Below are 13,585 nucleotides of genomic sequence, written 5' to 3'. Positions count from 1 at the left end.
ATTACGGTTTACAGTTTGATCTGTTTGTAATTTTTCAATTAATCGATTAAAGTTGTTGAATTTGAGCAATTAGGGTTTCGTAATTTGAGAAATTAGGGTTCTTTAAAATTAGAAATTGCTTAAATTGGTTGAAATCGTGATATTGTTGGCTCGGTTTTATGAATTAGACAGGTTTTACAATCGTCAAACTATTAGCTACGTGCATCAAATTATTGATATGTGCATCAAAAATTCTAAATTTAGTTTTAGTAATAATTCCCTGATATGATTTTATTGTCAGTTACTTAATTTTAAGTCGTCGTTATTGCAGCAATGACATTCTTAGTTCAATGGGGTCGCGTAGTTCTTCTAATGTCATTACAAATGACATTACAAATGAAGGACAGATGGTTGAAGTTATTGCATCTCAATCCATATCAGAAATATTTGCCCTTAACATTGATGTTCCTGAAATCGTACAAGGTACAATTCTGTTGAACTGTTGAATGATCAGATACTGTTCTATATAACCGTGCTGTTGTATACTTGAGTTATCCAGTAAATCTAAATCCTAACTCTACTTTAATTTCATCACATTTGCAGATAACGTAGTAGACGAGGCAGAGGTAATAGAGGAGGCAGAGGTAATAGAGGATGCAGAGGAGGAGGAGGAGGAGGAGGAGGAGGAGGAGGAGGAGGAGGCGTCCGGTTCAAGCAATATGAATCGGATTTTTGGTTGTCCTACCCATCTCAAGCCTGTTATTGGTATGGTCTTTGATACACTTGAGCTCGGTATTGCCTTTTATGAAGCATATGGAAAAGAATGTGGGTTTGTGACTAGAAAAGGCTCACAAAAAAATAAACAGGGTGTCACTACACATAAAACTTGTTTGTGTAATAAGGCTGGAGAATGTGAAGCGAAAGGCAAAAAACACCGTAGGCAAAGGACTCGGGTAGGTTGCTTTGCTAGGATTAACTTTAAACGAATTGCTAACGGTAAATACCATATTTATGGTTTTGTTGAAGGGCATAATCATATGCCAGCTACACCATTAACAATGGTACATCTGACGCAAACGAGAGAATTGAATATAGTTCATAAAAAAATGATAGTTGACAACTCAAAGGTTAACAAAGGTCCAGTTATGACCTATAGGATGTCTAAGGAGTATGTCAGAGGTTATCAGAATGTGGGTGCTTCATTGGAAGACTTTAAAAACTTTTCAAGGGATATCAAAAAGTTCTTGTCAGAAGGGGATGCTCAAATGCTTATTGAGCATTTTATGAAAATAAAAAGAATGTGTCCATCCTTTTACTTTGACTTTGAGGTAGATGAGAAAGGTAGATTGTCACATGTTTTTGGGTGACCCTATTAGTATAAAAAATTATTTGCTATTTGGGGATATGACATCCTTTGACACTACCTTTAGGAAAAATAAATATAGAATGATATTCGCCCCTTTCATAGGGGTGGATCATCATAAGAGATGTGTGACCTTTGGGGCTGGGCTTCTTATTAATGAGAGCAAGGAGTCATTTGCTTGGTTATTTACGAAATTCCTAGAAGCTATGGGGGGTCGTTATCCTTTGTGTATAATAACTGACGAAGATTTGGGAATAGAAGGAGGACTTAAGAAAGTCTTTAAAGATAAAGTGCAACATAGATATTGCATGTGGCACATATTGAAGAAGTTGCCAGAGAAGGTAGGGCCTGTTATATGTAGAGAAACTGAGTTTTTGAAAGAGATAAACTCATGTGTTTGGGGCGAAGATGTGGAGCCTGCTAAATTTGAGGAAAGATGGACAACCATTGTGGAAGCTCATGGGTTGTCGGATAATGAGTGGCTTCAGGAAAAGTATGGCATTAGACATTTTTGGATTCCAGCTTAATTTCGTGACTTGTTATTAGGAGGGTTGATGAGAACCACCTCGAGGTCCGAGTCAGAAAATCATTTTTTTAGCAATTTCACTAATCCAAATTTGACCCTTGTTGAATTTTGGATGCGCTTTGAGAGTGCAATGGATACACAACGATGGGCTCAATCAAAACTGATTGCACAATCTAAGTACTCGTTTCCTGACTTGGCTACTCCTCTAGACCTGGAAAAGCATGCAGCAGAAACCTACACTCCGAGAATTTTCGAGGAGTTCAAAGTGGAAATAAAAGCAGCATGCTTTACATGTGCCATTGGGGACAAACAAAAAGATAAGAATCATGCAATTCTCTACATAAATGTCAAGGATCGTGAGAGAAAGAAAGACTATAAGGGGGGTTATAAGACAGCTGAAGTGAAACTAGTATGCAATTACAAGAAATTTGAACGACATGGAATACTTTGTCGACATATTCTATGTGTCCTTAAAGATTATGGTTTTGAGAAAATTCCAAGCGAATACCTACTTAATAGGTGGAGCAAACTAGCAACCTGCCACCAATATTCAATTCGATGGGCGAGTTGTTGCTTGCGATGCAGATCAGTCGATGCACAAAAGAACAAACTGACTGAATTGTGGTCAGAAATGTTCCCTTGTGTGTCACTAGTTGAACAGAGTCCTGTTAATTGTGATGAGTTACTAACCATTTTACGCGAGTTCAAGGAAAAGGTACTTGCAGAAACAACAAGTAGTGTCGCTGATGATGGTGGTAATAGTAGTATTGGAAAGAAAAGGGACAAAAATGCGGAAATTAGAATGCTCTTGGGTACAAGTGTGCCTAGCGAAATTACAATTTTGCCGCCAAGACAATGCAAAAACAAAGGCTCGGGGAAAAGAATGATTTCACAAAGAGAAAGAGCAGGGGAAGTCAATAAGAAACCACTAAGAAGATGCAAGGCATGTGGGCAGATGGCGAACCACGATAGCAGGAATTGTGACCGACCAAAGGATCACTGACAAATAGTCGAGTAAGTGATGTCTCTTATTAGCGCAAGTTTTCTACTTTTACCCTTTTTGTTTCCCTCTAATTTTTATCTTTGTTGACATTTGCTTTCTTTTGTGTAAGATTGAGGTTTTTTGCGAGGAATTGGGCTGTGCAGCGGAATTTTTGAGCATCATTTGAGAAGTCAACACTTGTTTTTGAGCATCATTGAAGTTTTTAAGATTATTTTTGAGCATCATTGAAGTTTTTAGGATTATTTTTGAGCATCATTTGAGAAGTCAACAATTGTTTTGTAATAAATGTAACGGGAGGCTTCCGGATTCTTAAATTGTATATTTGAGAAGATGAAATTGTGATTCGATTTAAGAATAGAAAACATGTGTTTCTCTGAGCAATTATGGCATGCACATTGATACCCGTCGTTGTGAGTACCAAAAATAAGATTTATAATTTCCTATTAAGACTAACCTAGGCTAGTGGTAACAGGGTCGAACCACAAGGAGGCAGACGTAATTTCTAGCTGTCTAATTCTAGTCTAAGGTAACGAGTGTAGGGGGGGTTTGATTGAATTGGTCTATGACTAAGAGTAAATAAAAACAATGAACTAAAAAGACGGATTAAATAGATAAAGAAGGGGTACTAGGATGGTTGGTTCATTACAGCTTCGGCGGCAGCATACTAAACAGGTCTAAATCGGACACATGTGAGGCGGGAAAACAAGAGGTCCTCTCGGTCCACTCTTAACAGATAGCATCTTTCGATCTCGCTATAAGTCCCTAATATCACTAATATTGACTCTCGTCCTGAAAAGTGACTAACGGTCTAAACTATTCCTATCTTTTGATCTCAGTACAGTTTAGTCATTTTAATTGGTGGTCTAACAACTTTCCCTATTTTTCGATCTAATGGGTCAGTCATAAATTAGGCATCTAACTGGTCGCATGCATTCGATTCGTTAAATACATCATTAAAATCAATTAAAACGAAAGGCAACCTCACGTGGTCAGTCGATCGACCAGGTATGGCGGTCGATCGACTGACACGCGAATTCAGTCCAATTTAATACTATGCCGCCTACGCCATAATTCGCCTACATCCTAGCACAAACTATTTAGCTACTCATGCTGAAAGTGATAACAACAATAATACTAGGGCATAAAAGTATTGAATTCATAATTAAAGCGGTAGGACAAACAATTAACATGCAACAATAAGATGGTTTCGGGAATCTAACTAACAATTCTATACTAATAACGAAATAGAAGTAAATTGAAATAGGGCAGAAAAATACCGAGATTGCAGAGGAAAGATTAAGAACAAGAACGAAAATTCCAATGCTAACAATATTCCCAACCTTAATTCTAAGAACCGTATGTAGAGTTTTATGTAAAAAAACTGAATGTGAAACTTAGATAAAAACTTAATGCTAAACTGATGTTTCTAGGTTACGTTATATAGCAACTAACGTAGCTTTATTTCCTAAACCTAACATAACTTTGGGCTTCAAGATTCACGGTCTTTTAATTCTCGTCTGGGATAGCAATTTTGTCGATCGACTGCTAGGACTGGTCGATCGACTGATCTTCAGTTAACAGTAGCTTCTGGAACCGATGGTTGGTCGATCGATCGATGGCGTGGTCGACCAATCGCTTGAGCCTGCTACTTGACTTCTATAAACTCGTGGACTTGTCTTTTGGGCCTTGAATTGCGCACCAAGCTCGTTCCTCGGGTGAATACTTCACGTCATATGCAATGCAGGATACTCGGGGACGGATTTAGCTTATTTTCCACTGAAATCTTCATATTTCTGCAATAATGTACAAAAATACGGAAGTAGACGGAAATAGGGAGAAATGTAGCATAAACTACATGAATGAGCTCTGAAATGCGTGTAAAATGGAATGTAAAACATCATATAGAAGACACGCATCACACATACAAGCTCATTTTATGCACGTATGAGGTCATTTTATGCACATGTGATAATTGTTTCTCCAAATTTGGTAATTAGAAAGCTGAAACATGTGATCAATTTATGCCAGCAATAAAATGTGATTAGTTGAATCATCATCGTGTATGACAAGTCGTTAAATATCCTGCAACTAAAAGGTTATTCCATGCACATGGATTTCATCTGTGATACATGTGTTTCCCTTAGCAAACATGGCATGTTCATACGAGATCATTTTATGCACGTACGAGGTCATTTTATGCACATGTGATAATTGTTTCTCCAAATTTGGTAATTAAAAAGCTGAAACATGTGATCATTTTATGCCAGCAATAAAATGTGATTAGTTGAATCATCATCGTGTACAACAAGTCGTTTAATATCATGCAACTAAAAGGTTATTCCATGCATATAGAAGGCCATTTTATGCACAGATAACCTAAATGGGATAATCCCCATGAGATGGGTTAATTCTCATTACAACACTTGTTTTTAGGATCATTTCAAGTCTCAAGACTTAAATGTGGGTTTTAATTCTCATTTCAAGTCTCGAAACTTAAATGTGAGTGATTATTGAAGAAGTCGGGCCAATCCTATCAGCACTTTAGGCACGGCCCAGCACGGCACGCTCAAAGTACATTGGTAACTCTAAATAATGCAAGTAATTTTGTTTTGAAAATTTTCATGCATGTAGAAGGCTGTTCCATACACATATAACGCCTTCTCATGCATGTAAATATGCAAGTTACTTTGGGATTTTAAAACAACACCCTGACAAATGGGGTAATTCTCATTACAAGTCTCATTAAAAAAGGCCATAATCTAGTGACATAATTGTGCCCCACACGGTTAAAAAGCTGTTCCATTCACATATAACCCCTCCTCAGGCACGCTCAAGTCTCGTTAAACAGACCCGAAAGTCGACAAATTACATGCACGTAGAAAGGTATTGCATACACATACAACGCCTTCTCATGCACGTAGGAGGGTCTTCCATACACGCAAAAGTTACTTGGAATATCTACACATCTGCAACCTACAAATTTAGTCCACCTACAAACTAATGCCTGCCCAAATCAAAGAATCAACAAAAGACAATGAGAAGGTTCTCTGCCACTCCCATTTGCTAAGCACGCAAACTCTCACCATATTCTTGCAAAAATAACACCTAGGTATAATCCTACAAAAAAAAAAGGTAGGGAAATATTGTTTCATTTAAAGTCACTTGACATCAATATTGAAAGTCTTGCAGTTAAAAGATTGGAAAATAATAGAAACAAAATTAGATAAAGCATTCGGAAGATATTGTTATTACCGTTCTCTTGTTTTCCTCCCATCTGATAAGATCTACAATCATACTCTCACCATATTCATCCAAATTCTGCATATATATTTGACAACAATATTGAAAGTGTTGCAATAAAATATGCCGAATAATATTTGACTAATATAACTTGGTTTAGACATCATTACCTCGTAACAAGTCTGATCGGACCATAATGATTGACAACTCAAGTTTTCTAGAAACTTCAAACAAATAGACTCAAGAATACCTTTTGAAATAAGGAAATTTGTTAAACGCTTTAAAATGGTGTGTATCCCATCGAAAATATTTAAAACGAGTAGAGTATAGTTTAAACAAGTAAGGTACCCATTCATTTGTCGAGGCACATCCACAGTCACAAACGGAAAATTGTTTATTTGCAACAGCTTTTTGTATCCTGGAAAGTCTCTTGCAATAATCCCCAAAGCAGGAAATAACTACAAAAAATCAAAAAAAGAAAAACACAATAATATAAAAGCGAAGGAAAACCAACACAAAATTGAGGTAACAAACCCCTAAGGCATACGGATATAATCATACCGTTTCAACTAAAAATTTACATCTTGTGTCAGGACGCCTAGGCAAGTTTGAGTCAAGTATAAAGTTGGTCTTTTTAACAAAGTCAGACACGCAAGCAAACCAATGTTCACGGTCAACACAAAGAAGGGAAGAAAGCCCGCAAAAACGCCCATAGGGAAATGAAAAAGTGAGGGGATAATTACCAGTTCGATGGGATAATATACAAACAGGTTAGACAGGATATTTAATAAAGTTCTTTCTTGGGCAAGAACTTAATTAAGTTCTTTCAAAGTAGTAAATTCCGTCGATATAATAAAATTAAAAAGTGACGGGATAATTACCAGTTTAGCTTTGGTTAGACTTTTGGGCAAAAATCTTGAAGCTTAATGTACTGACTTTGAAAACTGTTTTTAGCGACAACATTCTGAAAGTTGAGAAAATTTGTGAAAAATGTTGGTAATTCCAAGTAGAAACATTAGCGGTTACTAAGGATGAATATGAATACCTTGATTATTGTCGGAAAGTACACAAGATTTGGTCTTTCAAGTGTTAAACGAAGACCAACAAGGTCAATTACCATATCCATGATCCATTTTCCTCCAAACAAAGTCGACATTCCTTCTTGGGTTACTTGCAGCCATGGAGTGTCTACAACAATGTCACTAATAATGCACACACATATTGTAATTAGATGCACACACAACAACAAAGTGGACAAAAACAACTCAAAAAGATGCTATATGGTCAGTGATAACTTACTCCTTATTTGCCACATTTGTCCTAATAAAATTCATCAAGTGTTCATCTGTATAGGGCAAGTCTCATGGAACTTCATTCCTGGGGAGAAAAAGGGAAAACACAGAACAATTACATAACCATAGCACACTTTTAATAAACCAGGAGTCATCATATAGTAATGAGAAGCATTGTTGGTAATCGATTTCTGATTACCGAATCACACAGCCATTCTTGTAAGCCTTTGCTTTAGACGTCACTTGATCTTTCACGATGTTGTCTTGCCAAGTAAAAATTTCATTGCAAACCCTCACAATGTAACGCTTCACATCAGTTCTTTGAACAATGATATAAAGTGAAATCAACCGCAGAACCTACACATCTAATACACATATCTACATATCTAATACACATACAAGGCTGATTCATGAAAGAACAAAGCTAATACATGCATGTTGATGGCTTCTGGCGTCAGGAAATATAGAAACACCAACTAAAAATTTGACTTAAATAATGGAGACTTACGTCCTTGAGCAGCTTTAAAGTATACCGACACTTATTCCCATTGTATGTCTCCATATGTCGCATCATGTAAATTCCAGTATCACGCTCGACAGAGAAACTTTTATTCGGAACATACTCTTTGGCTACTACAAAATATGTAGCATGCAGCTTTGGAATCATGGAAGAAAGCTTTGCACTTAATCTGTTTTTCTTGTTAGAGAAGACAATGCCAAGCAAATAAGTTCGCTATATAAGAATTAAATCAGACATTTAACATACTTATTGCCAAACGGTGTGAAAACATACCACATATTGAACACTGACATGAAAATCTACACACCCTGGATCACACGGGTGTATAACTTCATACAAGTTATGATCAATATCAAAACAATGAAGAAGTGGGCTGGGTGCAACAACAGGGAATAAAACCTGTCAAACAATGGTTAGTTGGATTTGTATATTATTTAATTATGTACTTTTAAAACTTTTAAAATATTGAACAACTTACCAATTTCACGTCTCTATAGTTGATATCCAATGAGGCTATCTGTTGTTTCAATTAGGTGACCCGTATTAGAGAATAAAAAGGTACAAGTTGATAACTTAGACCAACAAAATTTAAATATCAAACTTACATCGTTGTTTGGTGAGAAAGAGACGGAAATTGATCTACGATCTCTTAACCTGTTTCCATTATTCAGATAATCACACCACACATTGATCACGTCGATGTTAACGCTACCACCAAATAGCAAGGTCTTCATATCATATCGTGTAAGAATCTTGCCGCCACTTTGAAACAGAACCTCGCTACAAAAATAAAACCTTAGTGTTATAGAAAGAAAATATAATACATATACCGAATAAGAAAAAAATAAAAGCAAAATTAATAGACTTATACATACCCTTCATCTAAGTCAGCGGCAAATGCATAGTCACCCATCGTTTTTCAGATCGACTCAAGGCATCCATCACGTTCACATTTCGTATGAAGAAAGGTGAACGAAAAACGTCAAGTAACTCAACTTTCCTCTTACACTTCCGAGTCTGGGAGGGGACGGTTGGGGACAGTTCTACAAGCGGAGAAGAAGGCATAATTGGAGATTCATTCAATGACGATTTGTGACGAGATAAGTATTGGTGATGCGGGGATGGATTGGAAGGTACTGGTGATGTGCTTGCACGGGGAGGGGAATGAATAGAAGGTGCGGCGGGAGTGCTTCCACGGGGAGGGGATGGGATTGAAGGTGTAGGCGACATTGTTGCACGGGGAGGGGATGGAATGACAGTGCGGTTGACGTGCTCGCATGGGGAACATCACACATATCACTGACCTCGTGCTTCGCGGAACTCTTGAGATGTATATAACGTATCCTCACCGTGAAAGAGACTGAAAGATGGTCCCTCCATGAGTTCCTTGTCCATCTTTTCCTTCGTAACTTGGTGTTCTTTAAATGCCTCACCAACACGGTTATATGCACTATTCAGAATCCCCTCTAAATCAGCCAAGATGTTGGGATCGTTGTAAAACTCATCAGAGTCCATATAATCCACATACTTCTTCCCCTCCTCCACTTTACTCTCATCCTTTCTCTCCTCTTCCTCCATTTCATGGTCATCTTTCTCCTTGACCTTCTCAAATTTATCCTCCACTTTACCCTCATCGTTTCTCTCATCTTCCTCCAATTCATGGTCATCTTTCTCCTCGTCCTTTCTCTCCTCTTCTTCCTTCTCAGATTCTTCTTTACTTTCTTTGCGAAAGTGAAAACCCTTCAAATAACGAATCGCCAAAGTCGACATTTTGTAATGACTTCCATACGAGGAACCACAAACTTTGCTTGCATGATTGCCTTTGAGAATGCACCATAATGATCTGCAAGAGTAACAATGAGTCCCCGCTAAAAACTTGATACAATATGTTGTTTTCTTATCAACGGGACCTCCTTCTTCAGTGTCCTCAACCTTTCCCTTTCCCTTTGTCGTCACTCCAGCACCCTCAACATTTTCCTTTCCCTGTGTCGTCACTGCATCATCAACCCGTTTGTCAGTTTCAGAAACGGGTGGTTTATAAACAAATCTGTCTTCTACACGCCCCTCTCCAAAACCATTTGCGTCATGTTTTTCCATCTTCACCCTCTCTCTCGTTCGTCAAACCAATTGGCTAACAAAGGGAAAGATCGAACGACCGTTCTTGTCTTGAAAACGACTCTATCCAAGTTGATAAGACAGAAAATGAGAATTGGCCCCTTAAAGGACGTACCAGGGTCTTTAGCTACTGCCTTTTTCCAGGAAATGACATTCTCAATCATGTTGACTCGTGCAAACTTGCACCAATTAAATTTAGGTACATCAGACAGATCGGACAGGCAGCTTAATATACGAGTGCTGGGATAATCACTAGCTACCCCCATCAATGTAAGAAGTAATATATACAAGAAAATTCCTCTTAAAATCATCTCCAGTATCCCGCTGCTCAATCATCTTCTCTAGTAAAACCTTCTTGGTAATATCTGTGGTACTAAATTGGTCCTTAAATCTCCGGACAACCTCTAAATAACCCTCTTCTTTACAGTACCTCCCAACTGGATTAATATCTAATGGCCCCATAGGAATTCCCGTGACAAGGTAGACATCCTCATCCGTGATAGTCAAATCTCCATTCATCAACGAACAACTGAATGGATTGAAAGACTCCACAATCCATCTAGCCAAATGGCCATGGATTTCTTCCGACTGAAGTTTTAACGACTCTCCAAAACCCATGCTCTGAATAGCTTCAATTTGCTTCTCAAACGGGTTCGACTTGATAAAATTAATTATCAAAGAAGGACTCATCCTAGTTACCAGCGTATCATAATCTTTACCACACTTCCTATGTGGACTTCCTTTCCTACTAGCAATACTGCTAGCATCCTTCTTATCAGTAACAGTGGACACTCTCCTTTTCTTGGTAGATGGTTCTTCAACATCTTTCGGTAAGACATCCTCATCAACTGGTCTTTTAGTACGAGGACTCACTCGACGCGGAACAGCTGGTTCTGTTTTAGTAGCTTCCTTGTCAGCTGTTTCTGGTTTAGAAGCTTCCTTGTCAACTGTTTCTGTTGTAGTAGCTTCGTTGTCAACTGTTTCTGGGAAGACATATCCATCATCTGTCAAATGTTAAACAACATTAATTAGGTGATGTACAGAAGTTTTTAGTGAAGTAATGTTTCAGCATTTCACATAAAATGACAAATTTTAGCATTAATGCATCAAATAGCAAAGCAACAGATGTAAAATTTTAATGCACATATACTGCTTTGTCATACATGTAGAAGACTATTTAATGCACATACTATGTTTTTTCATTCATGTACAAGGTTGTTTTAATAAAGACACCGTAGAGGGGTCGAGTGAACCCTTTTTTCGGGACGGGATTAAATGTAGGGGGCCGAGTATCCTAAAACGGGACGGGAAAGGGTTGAGGGATGGATTAGGTGGACCGCTACCGCGGATCCGCCTAATCCAACCCTCAACCCTTTCCCTTCTCACATTATCGGCCGCGAGACCAAAAAACACCCTAGAGGGGATGAGTGAACCCTTTTTTGGGGACGGGATTTGAAGTAGGGGGCCGGGTATCCTAAAACGGGACGGGAAAGGGTTGAGGGTTGGATTAGGCGGATCCGCCTAATCCAACCCTCAACCCTTTCCCTTCTCACATTATCGGCCGCGAGACCAAAAGACAGCCTAGAGGGGATGAGTGAACCCTTTTTTGGGGACGGGATTTGAAGTAGGGGGTAGGGTATCCTAAAGCGGGACGGGAAAGGGTTGAGGGTTGGATTAGGCGGACCGCCACGCGGATCCGCCTAATCCAACCCTCAACCCTTTCCCTTCTCACATTATCGGCCGCGCGACCAAAAGACACCCTAGAGGGGATGAGTGAACCCTTTTTTGGGGACGGGATTTGAAGTAGGGGGCCGGGTATCCTAAAAACGGGACGGGGAAAGGGTTGAGGGTTGGATTAGGCGGACCGCTACCGCGGATCCGCCTAATGCAACCCTCAACCCTTTCCCTTCTCACATTATCGGCCGCGAGACCAAAAGACACCCTAGAGGGGATGAGTGAACCCTTTTTTGGGGACGAGATTTGAATTAGGGGCCGGGTATCCTAAAACGGGACGGGAAAGGGTTGAGGGTTGGATTAGGCGGACCGCTACCGCGGATCCGCCTAATCCAACCCTCAACCCTTTCCCTTCTCACATTATCGGCCGCGAGACCAAAAGACACCCTAGAGGGGATGAGTGAACCCTTTTTTGGGGACGGGATTTAAAGTTAGGGGCCGGGTATCCTAAAACGGGACGGGAAAGGGTTGAGGGTTGGATTAGGCGGACCGCTACCGCGGATCCGCCTAATCCAACCCTCAACCCTTTCCCTTCTCACATTATCGGTCGCGAGACCAAAAGACACCCTAGAGGGGATGAGTGAATCCTTTTTTGGTGACGGGATTTAAAGTAGAGGGTCGGGTATCCTAAAACGGGACGGGAAAGGGTTGAGGATTGGATTAGGCGGACCGCTACCGCGGATCCGCCTAATCCAACCCTCAACCCTTTCCCTTATTTTTTATACATGTAGAAGACTATTTAATGCACATACTCTACATTGTCATGCACATACACGGTTGTTTAATAAACATATGTTGCCGGGTATCCTAAAACGGGACGGGAAAGGGTTGAGGGTTGGATTAGGTGGACCGCTACCGCGGATCCGCCTTATCCAACCCTCAACCCTTTCCCTTATTCCTCATTGTAAGGTGAGGTTGCATTTTGTGAGGCTGTCAAAGTTAATGTTGATTAGTTCATGCATGTGTAGGGTTGTTTAATGTACATATATTTTTCTTTCATGCGTGTGCAACGTTACGTCATGTACTGATAAGGAATTTTGTTTTCATGAATGTGCAAGAGTGAACTAAATTTCATACTCAAATTGCTTGGGTCAACAGAATTAGTTGTCGCAGCTTTCGATTTTGGTGGAAAATAATCTTTGACTGACCGTCCTCCTTTTAGTAGAACTTTTTTCTTCGATGCAACACTTTTTCGCCCCATATCTATCAATCATTTGAGGGATATTGTAAAGACAGTTGAAAGACAAACTGTTGTACAAATCACATGTTTATAATGAAGGTAGATTGCAGCATTTCACAGTTAATTATGTTGCAAAACAATGGTGAAAAGCATAATACTACTTGATGAATACAGATGAAAACTAAGTAAAATTGGGAAATGAAAGAACATAAGTTGTGAAAGTCAAACAAAAATATAAAAATATATATATATATATATATATATATATATATATATATATATATATATATATATATATATATATGTCAAACCAACATTCATAACAACTTCTACAATCCAAAATGCCAAAACTAATTACATAATTATTAGTAAAGCCTGACAAAAAGGAACATTTAAACCTTAACGTTCAATACCCTAAGTGGCCTAAGTACAAATACAGTTCCTTGGCCAGAAAGTTGTACAAACTTATGATAGACCTACGTCAAATCAACGACTTCAACATAAGACAACCTTCGACGAGCTAGTAAAGGTGTTGCTATTGATTTCGCTTCTTCATGTAACAAAGGTGGCATATCCCGTAACATCTCATCAACTTGCTTAATTTGACTCTCATTAAGTGGATTGAGATGTGTG

General features: G+C 38.9%; 3 protein-coding genes across 3 annotated transcripts; all 3 read left to right on the top strand.

The window, feature by feature from the left end:
• The first annotated feature begins 329 nt into the window (after window positions 1–329).
• On the top strand, window positions 330–1,346 carry LOC141614187 (protein FAR-RED IMPAIRED RESPONSE 1-like). The gene is made up of 3 exons (XM_074432945.1): window positions 330–462; window positions 583–623; window positions 735–1,346. Exons 1-3 carry the CDS (start codon window positions 330–332, stop codon window positions 1,344–1,346), a joined length of 786 nt encoding a protein of 261 aa, XP_074289046.1.
• Window positions 1,347–1,425: 79 nt separating this feature from the next.
• LOC141614186 (protein FAR1-RELATED SEQUENCE 5-like) lies at window positions 1,426–1,869 on the top strand. The gene has a single exon (XM_074432944.1). It carries the CDS (start codon window positions 1,426–1,428, stop codon window positions 1,867–1,869), a length of 444 nt encoding a protein of 147 aa, XP_074289045.1.
• Window positions 1,870–1,998: 129 nt separating this feature from the next.
• On the top strand, window positions 1,999–2,871 carry LOC141614185 (protein FAR-RED ELONGATED HYPOCOTYL 3-like). The gene has a single exon (XM_074432943.1). It carries the CDS (start codon window positions 1,999–2,001, stop codon window positions 2,869–2,871), a length of 873 nt encoding a protein of 290 aa, XP_074289044.1.
• Window positions 2,872–13,585: the final 10,714 nt, after the last annotated feature.

This window comes from Silene latifolia, chromosome 11 (genome assembly GCF_048544455.1).
Source record: "Silene latifolia isolate original U9 population chromosome 11, ASM4854445v1, whole genome shotgun sequence".
NCBI lineage: Eukaryota > Viridiplantae > Streptophyta > Magnoliopsida > Caryophyllales > Caryophyllaceae > Silene > Silene latifolia.
This window is presented reverse-complemented; position numbering and strand designations above follow the sequence as displayed.